Source organism: Euprymna scolopes, chromosome 35 (genome assembly GCF_053919585.1).
Source record: "Euprymna scolopes isolate OS-2025 chromosome 35, ASM5391958v1, whole genome shotgun sequence".
In the NCBI taxonomy this organism is placed as follows: domain Eukaryota; kingdom Metazoa; phylum Mollusca; class Cephalopoda; order Sepiida; family Sepiolidae; genus Euprymna; species Euprymna scolopes.
In genome coordinates this window covers 35533010-35556498 of record NC_136516.1, presented here as the reverse complement: position 1 = coordinate 35556498, position 23489 = coordinate 35533010, and the positions used below count along the sequence as shown (strand labels likewise).

The 23489-nt window shown below is 37.2% G+C and overlaps 1 protein-coding gene across 1 annotated transcript in view; it reads right to left on the bottom strand.

Annotated features, from left to right (window-relative positions):
• Window positions 1-23489, bottom strand: part of LOC145259601 (extracellular matrix organizing protein FRAS1-like) — a 294783-nt gene that overhangs the window by 149734 nt on the left and 121560 nt on the right. Inside the window, exons 22-24 of the mRNA XM_080117256.1 lie at window positions 12518-12567; window positions 10754-10922; window positions 6432-6601 (exon numbers count right to left, since the gene is read on the bottom strand). Coding sequence (XP_079973382.1) covers window positions 6432-6601; window positions 10754-10922; window positions 12518-12567 — 389 coding nt within the window. The remainder of the gene's footprint in view (window positions 1-6431; window positions 6602-10753; window positions 10923-12517; window positions 12568-23489) is intronic.

The window sequence follows — 23489 nt, the reverse complement described above, 5'->3', positions numbered from 1 at the left end:
CAGTTGTCCTTCCAGATGACTTGATACTACTCCTAGTGTACCAACTACGACCGGGATTATTTGTGTTTTAACCCGTGTATACGCCTTATCTCCAAGGTTAATGGAGCATAATTGCTCCACTTCTCATTCTCCTTGTCAGACCATTCTAAAATTCCCGCACTGTATCTCAAAACACTGACTGCCCATGTATTTACTGCTTTCATTAGGTTTTCTCCATACAGTTCGACTTTGCAATTAGTTTCACTCTTCTAAGATACTCCTTCCTGACTTTTTCCTTCATTTCTCTGTTCATGATGCCTACACCCTCCAAATACTGATATCCTGTATCTTCTATTTCTTTCATGATTTCTCCATTTGGCAGCACTATTCCATTTGAATGAACCTTTACTACTCTTTTCATCACCAGCACCGCACATTTACTAATCCCAAACACCATCTCAATGTCTTCTGAGTATGTCCCCACAAGTTCTACCAGTCTCTCTATTTCCTTTTTATTTCTATCAAATATTTTCAAATCATCCATAAACAGTAGATGGTTCAGGCGTCTGTCACCAGATCCAAAGTTATACCCCAGTTTTTCTCTCTTCAAGAGGATGCTCAGTGGCATCATTATCATTACAAAAAAAAGTTGCGATAACGAATCTCCTTGAAATATCCCACGTTTAATGCCAACCTGCCCCATCTCCTCTCTGTTTGCTGTCAGCACCGTTTTCCATTGAGCCTTACTAGTCTCCAAAAGCCCTACCACATTCTCAGCAACCTTCATCATCAATAGTGTTTCACGTATCCATGAATGAGGAACCATGTCATAAGCATTTCTGTAATCGATCCATGCTACGTTCAGATTCCTCTTCTTCTTCTTTGCATCCTGCATTATTGCTTTATCAATTAGTAGTTGCTCTTTAGTACCTCTCGAGCCTTTCCGGCATCCCTTTTGTTCGTCAAGAAAAACACCATTACTCTCTAGATGTTCATAAATTTTCTCTGCAAATATTCCAGTCAACAGTTTCCACATCAATGGCAGACATGTAATTGGTCTATAATTATTGGCATCTGTTCCTTTTGCAGAATCTTTCCTAATCAGTGTTGTTCTTCACTTCACAAACCAATCAGGGACATCTCCCGACTCTACAACCCTTTGCAGAGCAGCAGCTATAGGTGGTTAAAGGCATGGAAACTGTTTAAACCAGAAGCCCATCGCTCCATCTGGACCAGGTGCCTTCCAGTTTGTCATCCTTCGTATGCCAGCTTTAACGTCATCGATGGTTATCTCAACGTTCTTCATCTGCTGCATTTCTGATAGCCTTTCTCTGACCTCTCCCAATCAGCTAGCCTTCTCATTATATCGCCCTTCGACGGACCAAATCCCACTCCAGAACTTCCTTGCATCTTTTGCATTTGGAGTGTTGTTATTTCCCGCTTCTTTACTACTATTTAATTCTTTATACAGCTGAGACTGATTGTTCCAGAAAAAGTTATTCTGCTGAAATTCAACACTTTTTCCAACAAAGTTCCTAATTTTCATACCACCAGTGGGGACCTTCTCTTTCAACATTGTTAGAACGTTCATCGTTCCATTTTCCAGCAATCTATACCTCCTTTCAAGCTCGTCCTTAGCTTTCTGTCCTAGTTTAACTCCTTTTCTTATTTCTTCGATTCTACCAATGTCTTTCCGCCACCGTTTAATACTTTCTTCAAACCGCCTCTGTCAGTGTGGCCTTCTATCCTTCATTTTTCCCTTTTTCTTCTGTAATAAGCTAAGACGATTCGCAATAACGTATGACGCTGCATATAGAAGCCTGTTAAGTTCTGTAATCGATATGTTCTTTCTTATGATGTTGTGAATTACTCCTTGAATTATTTTTACCTCGTTTTTCACCTTCCGCCTATCACTACTCTTCATACTTGGAATCTCTATGATATCGTCTCCAAGAAGAATCTCTCTTAACCTCTGAAGTACTTCTTTTTCTACAGAAGTCCGAACTTCATCACCACTTCTCCATACATCTGCTCCTTTCACTGGTTCCATTGTCTCAGAATCAATAATCTCATCTGCCTTAGATCATTCAAACTCTTTCTCATTACTTCCCCTAACCATAGGATTCCATACCTCCTCAGTTGTCCACCTCCCATCATTGCTTAACTTTCCTTTCTGCGCTTCCACTCTCTCAGTTCTTTCATCAGAGCTAGTTAGTTTCATCAATTTTACTTTCGTTATTAATTTCATTCCTAACCATCCATTCAATCTCTTCTCTTGCAATCACTGAAAGTAGGTTGTTATTTTTAATTTGTTTTAATTGAGATACCAAACTCGCGATACTTCTAGCTCCTCCTCCTCTCGATTCCCATTCTTCCTTCATTTTTCGGATATATCCACCAGATTTGGTACTTCCACTTCTTACAAAGCATTCCCACAGTACTCTTCTTTCCTCATCCGTTCATGTTTTTTTTTTACATTTCCTGTTCCAACTCCCTTCGTGTATTGGGACCCTCTCTGGCAATTCTCACTCTCCCTATATCCAGCCACCTCCTCAGAATTTCGAGCAGTTGTATGATGACGACAGGACCAACCCTGTTGACCAGTGAAACACCTACTTGACGTGAGACCATCACATGATGTTTTAGCCTCATTCCCGTCGTTATTTTCAATATTTTGATTTGACATTCTCCCATAAATGGGGTTAGTGAATTAAAGGTTACGATAGTTTTATCGAGATATTATCTCTAGGAGGGTTGCCCACCAAGGTAAAAGATCCACTCCCGAGCTTTTTCCTCGATCACCACCACTATTCCCATTACAACCACCAACAACAATATAAAATCTACAACGATAATGGCAACATTAGATATTTATCGTTATAGATATATAGATAGCCATAATATTAACAGCAAAAACAACAATAGCAATGACAGCAAAAAACAACACCTACCATTACAGCTACAGTAATAATAAACACATACCATTACAGCTACAGTAATAGTAAAAAAATACCACCACTACTACCACTACCCCACCATCACCACCACCACTACTACTATTAGTAAGAATATTAGTAATAATAATAATCTATATATCTATAAAAGTGAACGTGTGTGTGTGTCTGTGTACATTTCCCTACGCAATAACTCTGTCAATTTTTAGTCTACAGACTCGAAATTTGATATACAGGGTGCTGAGATTTGGAAAAATCGATGTGATCGGTTTTTGGCCAGAAATGTCGCTGTTAAGGGGCGAAAGTTCAAATATTTCACCTTTGAGAACTCTACCAAACTCCTCCGACCATTTTGGGTCTAAACACTTGACATTTTATATATTGGTTCCTTGGACATGGATCTAACTTAATAACTTGATTTGAGCCCAATACAATAAACATAAAGAGGTCATAATAGGGGTAAAAATTAAAAAATTACCGTTTTTTTTTGTTTTTTTTTTTTGCTCAGAATACACCTCCAAACACCCGGGCAACGCCGGGCATCCATTGCTAGTAACCAATAAAGTAAAATATTTTTTTTAATATAATAATAATAATAATAATAATAATAATAATAATAATAATAATAATAATAATTTCAGTTAGGAAAGCTTACTTTGTTCGCCTTTTTTTGTAAACTCCTATACCGATGTCGCTTTTGGCCCCCAAAAATGTATACAAAAACAGAAACATAAAACATCCGAACATATGTAAGACAATTCCTTGTTTAACCGTTAATTTAAAGTTCAAATTAAAATTTCGGTTAGAAACTATGACTTGTTTCGTTTGCTATTTTTTAAAACTCTGCCGTTGGTGTCGCTTTTGGTCGGAAAAAATGTACACAAAAACAGAAACGCAAAACATCCGAACATGTGTCAGACAATTTCTTGTTTACCCATGCATTTCAAGTTTAAAAAATAACAATAATGATAATGATAATAATAATAATAATAATAATAATAATGAGAATGATTATAATAATGATAATAATAATGATAATAATAATAATAATAATGATAGTAATAATAATGATAATAATAATAATGATTATAATAAAAATGATAATAATAATATTATAATAATAATGCTGATAATGATAGTAATAATAATGATTATAATAATAATAATAATAATAATAATAATGATGATAATAATAATAATGATAATAATGATAATGATAATGATAATAATAATAATAATGATAATAATAATGATAATGATAATAATATAATAAAAATGATTATAATGAAAATAATAATAATGATAATACTACTAATAATAATGATTATAATAATTATAATAATGATAATAATAATGATAATGATAATGACAATAATAATAATAATAATGATAATAATAATGATAATAATGATAATGATAATAATAATAATGATAATGATAATAATAATGATAATAATAATAATAATGATAATAATAATGATAATAATAATAATGATAATGATAATAATAATAATAATGATAATGATGATAATAATAATGATAATAATAATGATAATAATAATGATAATAATAACGATAATTATAATAATAATAATGATAATGATAATAAAAATAACAATGATAATTATAATAATGATAATAATAATGATAATAATAATAATAATAATAATAATGATAATAATAATGATAATAATAATAATAATGATAATAATTATGATGATGATGATGATGATGATGATTATGATGATGATGATGATAACAACAACAACAATAATAATAATAATAATAATAATAATAATAATAACAACAACAACAACAACAACAACAGCGACAAAATATAATCATAACATTGAATAACATGCAAGATCTGTAACCATAGTATCCACGCTTCGCCGATCAGTGCATATGGTGGGAATGTATTTCTTACTCGATGTAAAATCCGAATCGTGGACACCTGAAATATGTAAATTCAATGAAACTAGCGTGATTATTAAAGAGTGCTCAATGCAGGACAGACCTGGCATATAGTTTGTTTATTATGTTTGTAGAAAAACAGACTATATATATATATATATATATATATATATATATATATATATATATATATATATACACACACATATATATAAGTATTGTGTATATATATATATTACATATATATATATATATAAGTATTGTGTATATATATATATTACATATATATATACATATATATATATATATATATATATATAGTAAGTTATAGAAATATATGGCAATTAAGCTACACAGATTATTCCACGTTTCATCCACACTAGGATCCGTCAGGCTTATGGACCTCACCGTAGATTAGGATCAATGCATCGGAGATATATATATATATATATATATATATATATATATATATATATATATATATATATATATATATATATATATTGTGTATTTAGACAGTATTCTTTCATTATAAAACGTTGTTTAAGATAACGGAGACCTTCTATTTGATTAGACCCCTTTTTTCAATTTTTTAATGATATTTTTAGAATGTAGATTTAAAGAATTAATATAGGTCCCATGTGTAGTTCGAAGCTGGCTTCGGTGGTGCTTTTCGTCGTTCCAAGAAAACATCGTCAGAAAGAATGTGTGAATATTATTTGCGAGGAGGGCTGGTAGTTCTTTTTTATATAGTAGCAGCAGTGAATGCGTGCTACGCCGTGAGTGCCAAGTGTGGAAGTGTGGGCAGCTATGTAGTCAGTACTAGGTCACGTAGTGGAGGAGGGTTTACTACAAGCAGTTAAGATTGTTTTAATCTATATAGCGTCAAGTATTTTTAACATTATTTTTGACATTAGTTTTGTACTGTTTTATTTGTGTGTTGCTGACTAGAATTTCTTTAACTTCGGACTGGGAAACTTATGTTTTTGTAAATGTTGTAATATTGCGCTAGATTCTGTATTATGTATTAAGGCGATATATGTGTGTGTGTGTGTGTGTGTGTGTGTGTGTGTTTTCTCCAAGCAAAGTCCTCTGATACTTGCTATTGGTCTGTCAGATTTAAATCAAACATCATAAAAAATGTATTCTATACAGAATATAAAAAAATATATATGTTTGGAAATTATCTGTATTGGATAACTTTTTTAATATATATATATAATTCAGATAAAGGACAATCGACATAATTTGTGTTTCCTTTTTGAAAATTAAATGTGTTTAGTACTCTTCTTGTTTTTATTAATTCTTTGTTCTTATATATATATATATATATATATATATATATATAAAGAGAGACAGAGAGTGTGTGTGAGAGAGAGAGAGAGAGAAACAGAGAGAGACAAACAATAGCATCAACTCCACCAAAAGTAGACAAAAAAACTCTCATCAATTTATGTGACTTTTGGTATATGATTATTTCTTTCTATCATAGGTACTACGCCATAAAATTTTTTCTTCCTTTCATATTTCTTTATGGGATTGGAGTATTCTAGACTAGCAATGATTAATAAAAAGTCGTCTTACTTCAAAATCGATGAAATCAAATGTGTTGTGACCTCTTCTGTGTTTGTACCAAATTCGGCCTTCGTCGATGTCTCTTTGAAGGAATCGCACAAGCGGGGCGTCCGTTTGATCCTTAGAATATTCATCTCCATATTTCTCATGAAGAGATGGCACAACCATGAGAAGATCTCCTAAAAGATGGAATCGGTAAAATTTAAGATGAAGAAAAGTTAAGTGTCCGGAGAAGGTCGCTGGGAAAATAATGGGACCCTTCTATCGATCCAGTAGGTATCTCACAGCTGATGCAATTCTCAACCTATATAAGAGCCGGGTACGTCCAAGGATGGAGTCTTATTGAAACATCTGGATAGGAGCTCATAGGAAGACCTTATTCTGCCTTGACAAAGTTCAAAACAAACTTTGTAACATAGTAGGGAATTCCCTTTTCTCTCAGAATAGACGTTGCGAGCCTGTCTTTATCGTTATTTTTATCGCAAGTACTTGTCTGAGTTCGAATCAACTGAGCTTCAATCTATGCCCCCACTCGCCAAACCTTCACGAGAAACACTCGTCTAACTGAAAACACTATCAGTAATTTCTCCCACTCTTTATCCATGCATAAACCTAAACGTAGATTCCACGAACAAAGCTTCTTTCTTAGAACTGCACGCATGTGGACCTCTTTTCCGTTTGCCTGTTTTCCAGCCGATTACAATATGGTCATTTTCAAGTTCAATATAAACAAGTTCTTGATGAGTCGTTCCCCTTTAATAAACCAATTTACCAAATTTACTAACGATTAATATATTATCCCAGTGACTGCTGTACACTCTTTAACCCCTATCCTCGAGTTGTCTCCAAGACTTGATAAGTAGTGACACCTATGTAAAAAATAAAGTATGTGCGACGTGTATAGTTAAATAAGAAAGAGATGTTGAGCTACCCTTATAAATAATTCTGCGCAACCACTCATCACAGTGTTACTTCGCTGTCCACCTAACAATCATTTAACCATTATCCTCCAGTGACCTTTAAATCTTGATAAGTGATGACTCCTTAGTAAAGTCATCTATTTTAAATTAAGTATCAAATACAAATTGTCCCACGCAAAAAAGGACACATGCAATATTTAATAAAATTCACAAACTTTCTGTAATCCAACCCGGGCAATGCTGGAAGACAGGTTATACTAGTATTTAATAATATTCACATCTTTCTGTAATCCAACCATATTTAATACAAAAATTATATTATATTTTACCCCGGGCTGTACTAGTATTTAATAAAATTTACAATCCTTTCTGCAATCCAACTATATTTAGTATAAATACGTATATTATATTTTCCTCCGACAATATCGGAACACAGTTTCTGCTAATATTTAATAAAATCAGTCCTTTCTGCAATCCCACCATATTTGGTACAAATAAACTAACAAGTTTCAATCATAAATATCCAATAATTTTCGTTATCGCTGTTCACGGGAGGTATTCTAGTGATCGTCTGATCAGTAGGAGGAGCTTATTATTAAACTGCGATAAAAACAAGCGGGTAGAATGACTGCATTTCTGTGAACCGTTTTTTTTTTGTTTTTGTTTTTTTTTCTAGAATTTTAGCCGATATAAATAGATGTTAAGAAGTCAAAATTGAAAAAAAAGAAAAAAGTGGAACTTGACAACCGTAAATTGGATAAACGTGTTATTTGTACGCACACACACACACACACACACACACACACACACGCACACGCGCGCGTGCGCACACACGCACGCACACACACACGCACGCACACACACACACACACGCACACGCGCACACACGCACGCACACACACACACACACACACACACACACACACACACACACACACACACACACATATATTAAAGTTAATTCATTTATGCTATTTCTTATCCATCTGACGATAGCTCAAACAATAATGACTAAGGTGAAAGCGCTATATGTTTTGATTTGAAATAAATCTAATGGTATGAACTAAAATTGAAAGAAGGAAAGGCCGGGAACTCAACGTTTAGCTCAACTTCTCTACGGGCTTTTTCAAGAACAAAAACTAAAAAGGAAAAAGCATGAAAAGCTCAGTAGTTAAGGAGCATATATAATCAAGCCATATATAATCAAGCCATATATAATCAAGCCATATATAATCAAGCTATATATAATCTACAACTGTGTACGTTTAGAATTAGGGGTTAACATTGTGAAGATTGTTATTTTAAACATGTCACAAAATTCTGGTATCTCAATTTTCATAAATAACTTCCAACACTTTTTTTTTTTAACTCTCTTTGCATAAAACTAAATATAGTTCACGGTGCCCACTTTTACGCCTTGCGGCTGTCTTCTATTTTTCAATCAAATCGATTGATTGCCTACTCTAGTTGGGGACTAACTGCAATGAACCGGGAGGAAGCTTCACATGACTTCCAGCAGCGACTTAGTCCACAGTACATTGTAGTCTACATTGCACTGTAGAGAACCTACTGTTGATTTTATAAAATTATTTTTATATATAATGTCTTGAATTAAAGTTTATAATGCAAAAGTTAAGTATCACGCTTCGATCGTACTCTACACAGAAACATTCATTTCGAACGCACCCCTGTCTTATCAAAGAACTTACTGTTGAATTTTTACGTCAGTGATAAAACTTATCAAATACCCGAGTGGTGTTAGGCTATATAAGGGTGTTGCAATGGTCAAAATCGGACTGTTCCTCTTTCAATTGTAATTTTCGATTATCGATTTTCAATGTTTATCGGAGGCATTCTAATAAATAAAACTATCTAAGAACACCCTCAGACACATAAAATATATTTGTGTGAAATAAAATAATCGGTCCAGCCGTTTTGGAGTACATTGCGGAACTTACAGACACACACATGACAAAGTATATATATATATATATATATATATATATATATATATATATATATATATATATGTGTGTGTGTGTGTGTGTGTGTTACGGTCTAAGCTAATTTACCTTTAAACTTTATATATATATATATATATATATATATATATATATATATATATATATATATATATATATATATAACGAAACAGGATAATATTAGGTTGACGCGAAAGTTCTTGCTGAATTTTTAATTTGGATTTCAAATGATGTTATTTTCAAATAAGTTATCGTTGTAATACCTTTACTTTATATATTATTTTAAAGAGCGTTTTTCGCCCTATCTAATCGTTTAAATTACAATCGTTTTAAAACAATTATCTTTTTTTTTTTTCAGAACAAAAAAAGCAAATTCGCACAATTTTCTTTTTCAACTCAAAGTTAGGGCGAAAAGCTGCTGAAACAGCTTGCGATATCAACGAAGCCCTGGAACCACTACTGAACGCACAATGGTTTAAGAAATTTCGTGGTGGTGACGAGAGTCTTGAAGATCATGAGCGGGTGGTCGGACAATGGATGTTGTCGACGTCAAGAGCATTAGTCGAAGTCAATCCATGCACAACTGTTCGAGAACTAGCTTCTGAATTAGACATAACGTATACGACGATTTCCAACTACTTGAGAGAGATTGGAAAGACAAAAAACTTAAATGCCGTTATGAAGAGTCATCTTCTCTTCTTTTACACAACAATAAGAACCTGTTTCCCGACCGAGTTGTGACTTGCGATAAAAAGTGGGTTCTTTCCGACAGCCGGTGATGTTCAGCTAAGTTGTTAGACGCTTACGAAGATCCACGACATTTCCCAATAGCCAGAGTTACACCTAAAGAAGGTCATGCTGTTTGGTGGTCTGCGACTGGTCTCACCTATTAGAGTTTTTTTTAATGCAGGCGAAACCATTACGGCGGAAAAGTACTGCCAAGAAATGAATGAAATGCATCAGAAACTTCGACAGCAACACCCAGCATTAATCAACAGAAAAGGCCCAATTCTCTTCCACGACAATGCCCGACTGAACGTTGCTAAATTGACCCTACAGAAGTTGAACGAATTAGATTACGAAACTCTGTCCTATCCGTCATACTCTCCAGACCGCTCACCTACCGACTACACTTTTTCAAGCATCTTGACAACTTTCTGTGCGAGAAATACTTACAAAACCCTAATCGGTATCAAAAACGCCTTGAGCGACTTCATCGCCTCCAACGACTTCATTGCCCCCAGAATGCAAGAATTTACTGGCATAAATACACCTTTTTTTTGCGTGGGTAAAAGTTTTTAACTTTCACTCTTGAAACAGCTCTTACAACAGTTGGGCGAAACGTTGAGTTTAATAGAGATATATAAAAACGTTTTAAAAGAAATTGAACAAAAAGATTTTTTAAAAATCCATTGAGAATAAACTTTACCGTTTTGTGGATTGTTGTGTGAAGGTACCAGTGTGTAAACAATCTCAAGATTTTTCACATTCCCGTGGTGCCCGGAGATTGCTTTCAGAAGGTCAGAGGAAATCTTCAACATTTCGCCATTGTTCACGTATCCCATTTTGTTACGAATCAAGATGGGCGTTTTACTATTCTGTTGTTTTTTTTTTAAAAGAAAAACATTTTGAAAGAAAGTAAGCGCATTAAATATGTTTACGATATTTTTCAGTCTCATATTTCAGGCAATTTTGGGCTCTTTATAAATGCTTTAGCAAAAATCAACAAAAATAAATACAAGATAAAAAAAAATATAAGAAACGGTCAATTTTCATACACAAATGGTTAGTCCCAACTCAATCTTTTTATAGACAACAAAATTTTCATGCACAACAATTTTAATAGACAGCTACGAACAAAATACGTTCATTTTCAGTTTACTTCCGACAGGCTTCTACCTTTTATAAAAAATGTTTTGCTTGAAAAGATAAAACCTGAAAATCAAAACAGAAAGATAGTTTGCTTGAAGCACAGCTTATAAATAAGTAAAAAAAATAAAACAAAAATAAAATTAGACTTATGCAATATAAGAACTGTGTAATCATCGTAACCGTCCAAGTTGTCTACGGAAAACGCCGGAAGTTGCCGAACGACAGTTTACTAATTTGTTTTTTTACCAATTTGTTCAATAAAAATATATTATTTCTTTCAGTCTGGAGCTAGTGAAAATGTTCTTGACCAACTTCCAGTTGTCTGATCTAGCTGAAATTTTGCATGTACAATGATTTATATCTCTACGGGTTATGTGGCAAATTACAGCTCTGAACTAATTGGGGTTTCTGTTTTACAGGTGTTTGAACTGAGTCAGGTGTGAAATGGAGCCTGTTAAATGTTGAACAGTGATCCGGTTTCACTTTGATCGAGAAACCAAAGCCCAATCAATGCAGTGGAAGCACTTGGACTCACCACCTCCAAAAAAGGCAAAGGTGCAGTTCTCCGCTGGCAAGGTCATGCTCACTGTATTCTGGGACCAGGACGGAGTAGTGATGACAGATTTCATGGCAAAGGTTACCACAATTACAGAAGCCTATTATGCTTCGCTTTTGAGGAAATTAAGGGAAGCTATCAAAATCAAGAGGCGGGGCAAGATCAGCAAAGTTACCCTCCTCCTGCAGGACAACGCTCCGGTCCACAACTCGTATGTCGCCAGATCAGAAGCACGGGCGTGTGGTTATGAAATCCTCCCCATCCGCCCTACTCTCCTGACTTTGCACTCTCTGACTTTCACCTCTTCCCAGCCATGAAGTTGTTTTTGAAAGGAAAGCGTTTCCCAAATGATGCAGCCTTGATTTCTGAAGTCACGTCGTGGTTGGAGGATCAACCTGGGGTGTTCTGCAAAAAATGGTCTCCAGAGCTGCATCAAACGATGGGAGAAATATATAACTCTGGGTGGTTCCTATGTAGAGAAAGACTAATAACTGTGCCAAGTTTCGTTGCTCTACTGCTATGGGAAGTAGGTCAGGGGCATTACTTATTGCACGCCCCTCGTATATATTTTTTTTAATAACAAACTTTATATTTTATTTTTCATATGCCTTTTTCTTCTTTTTATTTTTTTAAAATGATTTTTGTTCAAATATTTATACTTTTTAATATTATAAACCAATGATAGTACACAAACGTTTTCTTTTTGATTTTTTCATTAGGGTTAAGACGCTCAGAACTTTGGCACTCCAAGCGTTTTTAGTTAACCTTCCGGACGATTCCGACAAGAGCACGGCCCTTATACTGCATTAGTACGTCTAAAAAGCAAAACAAAACAAAACAAAACAAAACAAAAACAAATACAATCGAAGCAATATTTGGATTATAAATCTTGACAAATCTATATATTAAAAAAAAAAGAAGTTTTACACACATCAAATCATTAATTATGAGACTTACCGCTAAATATTAACGAAACATATCCGAGATGGTGTAACATATTTAATAATATCGGAAGAAAATCACTCCTTCTCACAAAAAGAAAAAGAAAAAAATAGACGATTTACATACCAACTACATACAAGATATGCTTACAAGTCTTTTTCATTGCAACGTTTTCTTTTTGTTCCATTGATTTTTAATTATAATGAACGCTTGTAGAAAGCGAAACGATAAAGTAGTCACCCTAAAGAAAACAACTTCATCTTAAAACTTTCATTGAAAACAAAATCAATTCATATAACTTGATTGCGTAGTACAGCTGACATCTATTCGATGTAGCCGCCTTCAGCCTCAATCCTCACGTCGATACGGATCCGGAACTGGGAGCATGCTTTTTCCACAAGCATCGGCGGGAGCACGGCGAATACTCGGCGGATGGCGGCGATCAGACTGGCTTTGGTGTTATGGGAGGTCATGTTGGTGATGTTCTCGACGTTTGACCAAACGAAGTAGTCGAGCAAGTTCAGGTCCGAGGAGAAGGAGGAGGAGGGGAAGGAGAAGGAGGAGGAGGAGGAGGAGGAGGAGGGGCAATGAAAGAAAGGTACAAAGTCGTAGCACTCCTTCTGAAACCAAGCCTGGATCTATTTGAACTTGTGGGCCGGCGCAGAACCCTGCTGCCACACCCAAGGTCTTCCAGCGATTGCACCAGAGAGTCACCACACTTTTCAACACATTCAGGTATACTTTGGTGTTGACTTTCAAGCCGACTTCGAATATGTGACGTGACCCTCACTTGAAACCACACTAAAGACCATAATCGTGTCCGGAAACTTTGCTTTTATCACCCTGGGCACGCCCCCAAGCATTAAACCGTCCAGATTTTCATTTTGAGGGTGCTGGAAATGGTCCTGTTGTCATAACTTTGGATCGGTAGATAGCATGAGTTTTTACAGCGGCGCATCTCCGATCTCGCTCGCTGAACATTGTGTCTAAGTGACACTTTTCTGAAGGTTGAATGTTCAATCCTCAGTGCAGACGATACTAAGAATACTATCGTAAATTACTTAAGACCTCTACCCGGTCAAGGCGTACGGAACGAGCATGAATTAAATAAAGAGTTTTGTTCAAAATTCCGTAAAGATCCTTGAGTTCGACAGATATACCCGAGGAAATAATAGGTTTGTGAAAATAACACTCAAGGTGAGCACAGTAGTTCGAATAATGCGAATAATGCGAATAATGCGATCTTCGTCTAAAAGAAAATTCACGAACTCACTTCCGTATAAGTTCAAATACCGTAAAATTTGACAATGGCTTACCTTGGAGCGAATGTGTACATCGACAATTGTGTTAAGGACATTATATCCGTCATAAGCTTGAAGCACAAAGGTATCTTTTGTTGTGTACTGGCCATTGTGACGATAATAGACTTCGCCATGACGCAATTGGTTCAGAGTGAAAACCTTCACACTTTTATGTGAAGCGAATAACTCTCCGTGCAATGGACCTAAAAATTAAAAAAACAAAAACAAAAACAACAACAACAACAAAACCCCCAAAACCCCAAAACAAAAACATATATAGAAAGTATTCAGGAAGCACATGCTTAGATTTTAAAGACTTATCAAATGGGTTTTCATATCTTAAGAGGGTGGATATTAGCAATCGTTCTGTAACATTATTCTGGGGCTTATGCGACTAACGATTAAAAAATTACTATGACTTTTAATACATAGACATACTAAGTGCCTAAAACTAAACGAAAATTCCAGGAGCAGAGCTTTTTTCCACGAAACTGTTCGTCTATGGAACATAACACCGTGGAGCTGCTTCCAAGCTGACTATAACATTGTCAGTTTCAAGTCTCATGTAAATAAGTTCTTGATGAGTCGTCCTCTAAAATAAATGAACTCCTACACAATTTCCACTATTACCGATCATCATGGTGTTGTCTCACCTCATACTCATTAATGATTATCTTTGAGTTGAGTGACCCCCAGGCCTTAATGAACAGCGACTGGTCGTAAAATACGCATAAATATTATATTATAATTCACACAGAAACTGAGACATGTGCATGTGAGTATTGTTTTTTTTCTAAACAGTTCACTTCTTGTATATATACAGGGTGACCCCCCCCCCCTTAAAAAAAACAAAAAAAACAGAGAACATTCAATTGTTTTTCTGAGCATTTTACAGTCAACGGAGAAAAAGAAAAAGGCCAAAGACCTTGTGTTTTGATGTGATGTTTTGAATATAATAAACTAGTTATGACCAAAGTTTCATTTCATTCGGACAAAACACTAAGAAACGGGGCCTAATTAGAGTTAGGGCCCGTTTTTGGGGGTCACCCTATATATATATAAAAGAAATACTCGGACTGAGATCGAAAACAAAATCTAAAGACAGTGAGTCAAGTACGATAACCATTAGACCAGCGTGACACCATCTTTAAAAGATGTTTTCAAACTACTTATTCTTAACATAAGTAATATGTAATGTGAACTTTTCATGCGTGCGCTTTCGCGAAACAGTTAACAAACAGAGAAAACTCCAATGACGCCTTTTGACCCTTTAACAGCATATTTTTTTCGGATGAAAACCGATTAAAAAGTTTTCCGCGCGTTTAAATATTCTATATACTAAACTTCAAGTCTGTAGATAAAAAATTCGTTGAGTATATAGGTTGAGAAGTGTCCTCTCACCCAAACATTTTCACTTTTATAAATATATAGATAGGGTCAAAATATAGAAAAAAGAAATGTCTATTGGTGAACGCGTGACATGACGGGATTACATGAACAAAGACGTAGATTCCATGAACAAAGCTTCTTTCTTAGAACTGCACGGCCGTGGAACTCTCTGACTGCCCCCCCCCCCCGAATTCAACTTGGATGTCTTCAAGTCCAACACAAACAAATTCCTGATGAACCGCCCCCTTAAGTAATGACACCTATCAAATCCCCAATACTAAAATACTAACTATTACTACGATACTATCCCACTGATTGGTGTGCACACAATAACCTTTATCCCCGAGTGGCTCCTGGGCATTGATAAGTGGTGACCCCCATGTAAAATTACAGTTAACAAAGAAACGAAGGTTTCAAGAGAGTCCCACGTGGAGGCCGAGCGGAGCGAACGTGTGACAATGATGTTCTGATACACTAAGAAAGTTAAGATCGACAAATGCGAAAAGCTACTCCCTCGGTGTCTGTTCGTTGTCTACCAATTTGTGTTAATGTAGACAATGTATGACGAGCCAAACGCTATCACGTCTAATGCACAAATGACACTGCGCCTGCGTGATGGTACAGGAAATCCAGTTTGTACTCATTTACATGAGTTTGCGCCCCCCGCGGATATAAAAGACGTCGGATTTTCATTGTGGGAGCAGTATTTTTTTTCATTTGCTTCGGTCGGTGAAAGAGATTTCGTGTTGTTCGTTTCAGAAAGAGGGTAAAGGACGGAAATAGTATCGCGAATCGAAGTCAGGAAGAAAGGGTCAGTAAGAAGAAAGAACTGAAAATAGAACATTCTGCTTCAAGCTATCTAGGTATTATGGCTGAAGGAAGGTTCGACCTAAAATTAGTACTGTAATATGACGGCACAACATCTATTGTAAAATGGTTAGAGAGAGTGGACCTTGTCTGCAAGCTCTCGGGAGTTGGTTGAGTTGAATAGGTCATCCCCTTGCGACTAGCTTGAGGAGCTTTCGACGTTTACCAACAGCTGTCAGATGCAGAGAAGAATAATGTAACACGGGTGAAAGATGCACTGCGCAGAGCCTTTGCGCTTGATCCATGTGAGACATACAAGCAGTTTGCAAGACGCACTTTACACTCGGGTGAGTCGGTAGATGAGTTCTACGCTAGGTTAACAAAGCTCTCCAGCCTGTTCGGAGGAGTCCCGAGCTAGACGCTGAGGTATGCATTCATGACTGGACTGCCTGCCCATACCCAGGAGTTGCTGCGTGCATTTGCTGATACCAACCAGATCCCAACAGAAACTATGCTCAGCCGAGCAAGGTCCGTGGTGAATAACGAACGGGTTGCAGCCGCTGTCGACAGATCAGACATGGAAAACGTGCCTCTACACAAGCCCTCTGAAGAACTCACTGCAGTGTTTCAATTGCTCTGGAGCCAACCATCTTACTAAGCACTGCCAGCTCAAACGATCAAGGCAGCGCCGTACACCATGCATTCGATGCTACCGATGCGAGAAAGTGGGACACATCACATCAAAATGTCCGGAAAACGGAAACAGGGACGAGATGTGAGCGTCACTCTCGCCCCGAGTAGAATGAGAACCGACCTGCCAGGACGCATTGATTGACTCTGGGTGCACCCGATCTCACGTAAGGAGTACGATTCGTGGTCCACGGAATGGACACAAGATAGAGGTACTGACTGTTGATGGAAAGAGTATCACCAGCAAAGGCGCGACCAAGGTCAGTTTGGAGGTGGATAAAAGGATCCCCGTGGTGATGTAGATATTGGCCATGAACGGAGATCTCCTGGGATTCAACTTCTTGCTCAGAATTGATGTCATCCGCCTGTTAAGTGGTGTTCATATAAATATATACGGTGAGGCCAATTTCCCGAAGGAAGTCTGAGGTGTCGGCACTGTTGTTGCAGAACGATCTGATTCTGATGTCGTATTCGACCAGACTAAGAAATATTGGACTGCAACTTGGAAATAATCGAATGAGCAGCCGCCACAACAACCAATCAGTCAGACACCTGAATATACCATGCCCAAACACATTCGGAAGGACTATGACTGCGAATTACAAACTTGGATTCACAATGGATGGCTAATACCATACCCGGAGAAAGAGCTTCGTCCACCCAAGGAATTAATCGCACTAATGGCGATTGTTCAGCATAACAAGGGGAAAGTGTGGCCTGTTAACGATTACCGCAAATTAAACGACCATGTGGACGCATACACGGCACGTGCGGATGTGTGTTCACAAAAGCTGTTAGACTGGCGAAGGAAGGGGTCCGACGTGTCAGTGTTGGACTTGAGAAAGGCCTACCTTCAGATACATGTGCACCGTTCTTTATGGCCGTTCTAAACCGTGGTTGCAAAGGGGGAGAGATACTGCTTGACTAGGGTGGGATTTGGGCTTAACGTAGCCCCATCCATTATGCAGGTAATTGTGGATGCTGTTTTGTCCAAAGATGTAACTGTTCAAGACCATCGGCATATATAGATGATTTATACATCAACAACAGCGTGGCGCCTGCGGAACGAGTGAAGCAGCATTTTCTTCAATTTGGACTGGAAAGCAAGGAACCAGAGATGGCGCACGAGTGCTTGGATTGGACGTCTGGGAGGAGCATGGCACTCTGCGATGGAAGCGTGGTAGTATGATTTCAGATGTTCCAGAGATTGTGACACGTCGAGTCATTTTCTCCCTGTGCAGGAAACTGATCGGGCATCTGCCAGTGTTTGGGTGGCTACGAGCAGCAACAGGAATCATAAAGCGACGGACCAAGACCGTAACCTAAGGATGGGATACTACAGAGAATGTTCCACTTCAACACATGCCCCAGGAAACAATAGCCAGGGTGAAGCAGAGCGATCCCTCACAGGGTCTATGGTGTGTAAACGGACAAGACGTCAATGTATGGATGGACACAAATTCCATGGCGACCGGCGTGCTCCTGGAACGTATTCGAAGATGCATGTTGGCTGCAATCCACGAACGACGTGCAGCATATTAACTTGGCTGAACCGGATGCAGCGTTGAAGGGCATCAACCTTGCGTTACATTGGAAGTGCAAATTTATACACTTCAAAACAGACTCGGCATGTGTGTATCACTGGTTGGTGGACACGCTCACTAGAAAAACTAGAGTACACACAAAGGCTACCAGCGAAATGCTACTCCGACGACGATTGGACACTATAAAATTACTGGCAGAAGAGTATGGACTTTCAATAGACGTTGCTCTGGTCCCATCGAGTCAAAACTTGGCAGACCCCATGACACGTGTTCCACAAAGGTGGCTCGATAGGATGAAATCCGCAACTGAGCCTGTACCTCTGACCTCTGCTGCAAAGAGTAACGCAATGACTAGTAGTCCGATCATGAAACTGCATAAGAGTAGTGGACATTCAGGCATCCGACGCACAGCATATTATTCAAAGCTGATGTGAGGTCAGCTATCAGAGAATGTGAGGAATGTCGGAAGACTGATCCGTTCCCAGTTAATTGGACACCAGGAAAATTGGCGGTACAAGCTAATTGGCAAAGGCTGGATGGATATAACACACTTTAACAGCAAACATTTCCTGACGCTCACTGATTGCGGCCCAGCGCGTTTTACCATTTGGTGGATGTTGTCACAGCAGGACTCTAGACACATCATTCAGCATCTTGAGTCGATATTTTTTTTTTCGCGTGGTCCACCGCAGGAACTGCTTACTGACAACGACACCGCATTTACCACTAAGGAATTCAAGGAGTTTTCCGCTGGTTGGGGAGTACGCTTGCGATTTCGGTGTGCATACGTGCCAGCAGGCAATGGCATTGCAGAACGATGTCACCGCAGTATTAAGCGGGTTGCAGCCAGAAAGAGATACACTGTTCAGGAAGCAGTGTATTGGTACAATGTCACGCCCAAAGATGATACATCATCGTTGACTGCACCTGCCAACGGGATCTATAGATATGAATTTAGGGTGAAGAACACCGACCCAGTGGCCACGTTACCAGCCTTCGCACAAACCCAATACCATCTGGGTGACCCTGTATGAGTAAAACTGCTAGGTCTGTTCCTAGATGGCTCTACCTATCGGTACTTATTGTTTAGTCAGCCAATCCTAATCTTGTAAGTAGGAAGAACCCGGATGTACTCATATCGATTACATCAGTTTAGCATCTAGGTGAGTTATCTCACACACGGCTAAGCCGCCATCCTACCTCCCTATCAACTTCATTTACCTACCTGTCAGCACAGTAAGCGTGACATCTTCAGGAGGAACTTCGCTGAAAAAATCAAGAACGTTGTCGTTGAATGGTGTATCTTGTCCTGCTAAAGCGGTCAATGGTTCATTCTTGGCCAACTGTATTCCATCATCTGACAAGGTTGCGGCCTCGATTACCACTTCGGCACTGAACAACTGCCGGTCGCTCGCTTTTAGCACAAACGAATCTGAATAAAACAAACAAACAAACAAACAAACAAAAACATATTTAAAGAAGTGGAAGAATCATCATAAAGTTTTTGAATTTTTGAGATGAAGATTGATTATTCGTATTATTTGGATCATTCGAACTACTGTTCTCATCGTGAGAGTTATTCTCACAACGTCGTTTCGACCGATGTAACTACCAACTTTCTTCAGGTGTAGCCTTAAGGACTAGTGACGTAACGGATAAAGTACTAAATAAAATTTAGTTCTTAGCGACAATCTTCTTAAAGTTAAAGGTTTAATCCTCATTGTAAGCGACATTAAGAATACAACTGCACAATTATTTAAGACATCTACCCGATCATGGTTGACGGAACGAGAACAAGCTACTCTCGTTGATTAGATAAAGAGTTCCATTCGAAATTCCGTACATATTCCAGAATTTGATAGAAAGATTCATGAGTTTGACAACATACACCTGAAGAAGTTCGGAGGTTACAGCGGTCGAAACGTTGTAAGAATAACACTCAAAAGGAAAACAGTAGTTCGCAGATAAGACAAAACTTCATAATGGGAAATTTCAGTACTGGTAGCGAGTTCCGCTTATTAATTTGAGAACAGGAAAACGGCGACAAGGCAGAAAGTGTTTCCCGCTATAATTCACAAATCAAACGTTTTAAATCATACCTTTATTAACATATTTTTTTTATAATTGAAAATATAAGATAGCTAAAAAAATATTCTAAACCTAATTATACTTTTTTCTGTGTTTTTTACTTGAATTCCGGAAAAGAGTTTATATTAAAATATAATTTCTTTTTAAAAATAGCTTGTATTAAAATATATTTTCTTTATTAAAATATATTTTCTTTAAAAATAGTTTATGTTGAAATATATTTCCTTTTTAAAAATAGTTTATATTAAAATACATTTTCTTTTTAAAAATAGTTTATATTTTAACATATACTTTCTTTTTAAAGATTGTTTATAATAAAATATATTTACTTCTTAAAAGTAGTTCATAATATATTCTTTAAAAATAGTTTATAACAAAATATTTTTTAAATAGGTTACATTAAAAATACTTTTAAATAGTTTATAACAAAATATATTTTCTTTTTAAAACTTTCGTATTTTAAACTTTGAGCCATTATGTAAAAATAATTTTGTAAAATCAAAAGTAGGTTCTCTACAGTGCAATGTAGGCTACAATGTGTTGTGGACTAAGTCAGTGCGAAGAGGCATGTGAAGTTTCCTCCCACTTCACTGTGATGAATCCCCGATTAGATTAGGCAATCAACCGATTTGATTGGAAAATAGATTTCATTGATTTAGATGACAATAAAATTATTGTAAGTTTGGAACATTCGTTAATCCCAAGTCAATCCCGACAGCGTCGAGTCTTCCTGTTAGTAGACATATATTTCCAGTTTTGAATCTCGCTAGGTTTAGCCACGCTGATGAGGTGTAAGATAACGAAACCCGAAACTATATATGCTTACATTCTAATAATATATGTCGCACTATTTTGGGGCATACATATATATAAAATCGAAAATGTGTGTATGTATGCATGTTCGCTTTTTGTGTATTTCTGAGAAAGCCTTTTTTCCCGGCCCATTCTCGAGACCGTCACTTATTCTTAAAACTTTTTATATCACGTCTAAATGATAATATCTCCGACTTAATAAAGGAGGTCGCCTCTCTATTTGATTTACCCGACGTTGAAAAGTTAAATATTCGACATTTTCGGATCAACGTGTGTAGATTCGTCTTTTTTGTATAAGAAAAGCGAAACTGGATTCTAACCGGATGTAAACGTCACTGTTAACCATCCCGCATTAAAACGATTTGACCTCATTAAAAACTGGAATGTTTGACATTCACTTTTTAATCGCTCTTACATTGACTGTCGCTGTAGCTCAGGTGTTCAGGCTCAGCCTATGGTCCTCAAAGCTCCGGGATCGAGCCGACCTATCACCAAGCCCTCCCCCTTATTTTTTCCCTATTTTTAAAATCGCTGTTATTTATCGTTTTTTTTTTAAATATTAAAACAGGGTTAAGTTTCCTTTTGGTTCTTCTTTACCCCCCCCCCACCCACAAGCACCCGGGCAACGCCGGGTACCCTCCCCCCGCTAGTCGTTAATAAAGAGGAAAATTATTACCACCATCGGATTTAGGTAAAATTCGTTCAAGCATCGCAAACAAAATAAACAAATAAATGGCAAATATAAAAGCAATGCATTTCTTTTCGATATCTATTTAATACTTAAGCCTTAAGCCATCCACAACTGCCCGCCAACGTCCACGGTCATGGGCGATTTGCTCCAACTCCCTCCAGGACTCGCCGGTCAGCTTAGCGTCTGCATCCAGGTTTCTTCTCCAGGTGTTTTTTGGCCGGCCACTTTTCCTCTTTCCCTAAGGTCAGGGCCGGACGTGTGATATTTCTTTGTTGTTTCCTCAGGGTGTGTCCGATCCATCGTCATCTCCTTCTTCAGATCTCTTCTTCTGCTGGTACTTGGTTAGTTCTCTCCCAGAAATCTGCATTACTGATGGTAGTTGGCCAGTAGATCTTTAGAATTCTTCGAAGGCATGAGTTTATGAAAGCCTGCATTCTTCCGATGGTGGTCTTTGTTGTTCTCCACGTTTCTGCTCCATACAGTAGTACTGATTTAATGTTGGAATTGAACAGTCGGATTTTTGTGCAAGAACTGATGAGGTTGGATCGCCAGAGGTTCTTGAGGGCTATGAAAGATTCTCTTGCTTTTCCGATACAGGTCTTAACATCCGTATCTGTTCCTCCCTGCTGGTTTATCACACTCCCAAGGTATGTGAAGGTCTCAACCTCTTCCAAGTTTTTGTTGCCCAACTCCACTGCCTTTTTGCTGAATGCGTTGATTTTTAGGATCTTGGTCTTGTTAGGGCGTATGTGGATGCCAACTTGAGAAGCGTGGATGGCCAGTCTAGAGGTCTTGCTCTGCATTTGTTGTTGTTTGTGGGAGAACAGAGCGAGATCATCAGCGAAGTCAAGGTCATTGGAATTGGAATATTAGATAATAATAGTAATAGTTTTTTTCTCAATAAAAATAAAATAAATTAAGTAACATTATAAAAACGTATCCAATAGAAAATATTCCTGACGAAATTGTCTCTCATTATTCGCCCTCATTGTTGAAGATAATCAATCTTGTCACTGTTTTCTAGTTGTTTTTATTAACTATTAAGGTGTGTACGTTAGCTGGTAGATATATTAACTAGTACCTATGGCTGAGATGTATGTTGCAAAACAGGAAATGTTTCATATAGTCGACGGCCTTAAATGGATAGACCTTGCTTAGTGTGTGAAAACCGGATGCCAATAAAGCGGCAAGCTTTGTTTAAAAGAGAGGGTAGCGGGCGAAGGACTGCCAAATTTCGTGGAAGCTTGAATCAGACACGACGTATTAATTATGCTGATGGCGAAGTGATAATAATTAAGCAATGAGCTTAAAACATTATTGACCCTCTCTCTATCTCTCTTTCTCTATCTCACCTCTTTGATCTTTCAGCAATTTGGCGATTAAGTATGGCCGTTATGAATAAATCGTTCATCTTCTAAGAGTCTGCTGTTTGAATTAATTCCATGTTAATCTATATATCTATAAGAATGAGA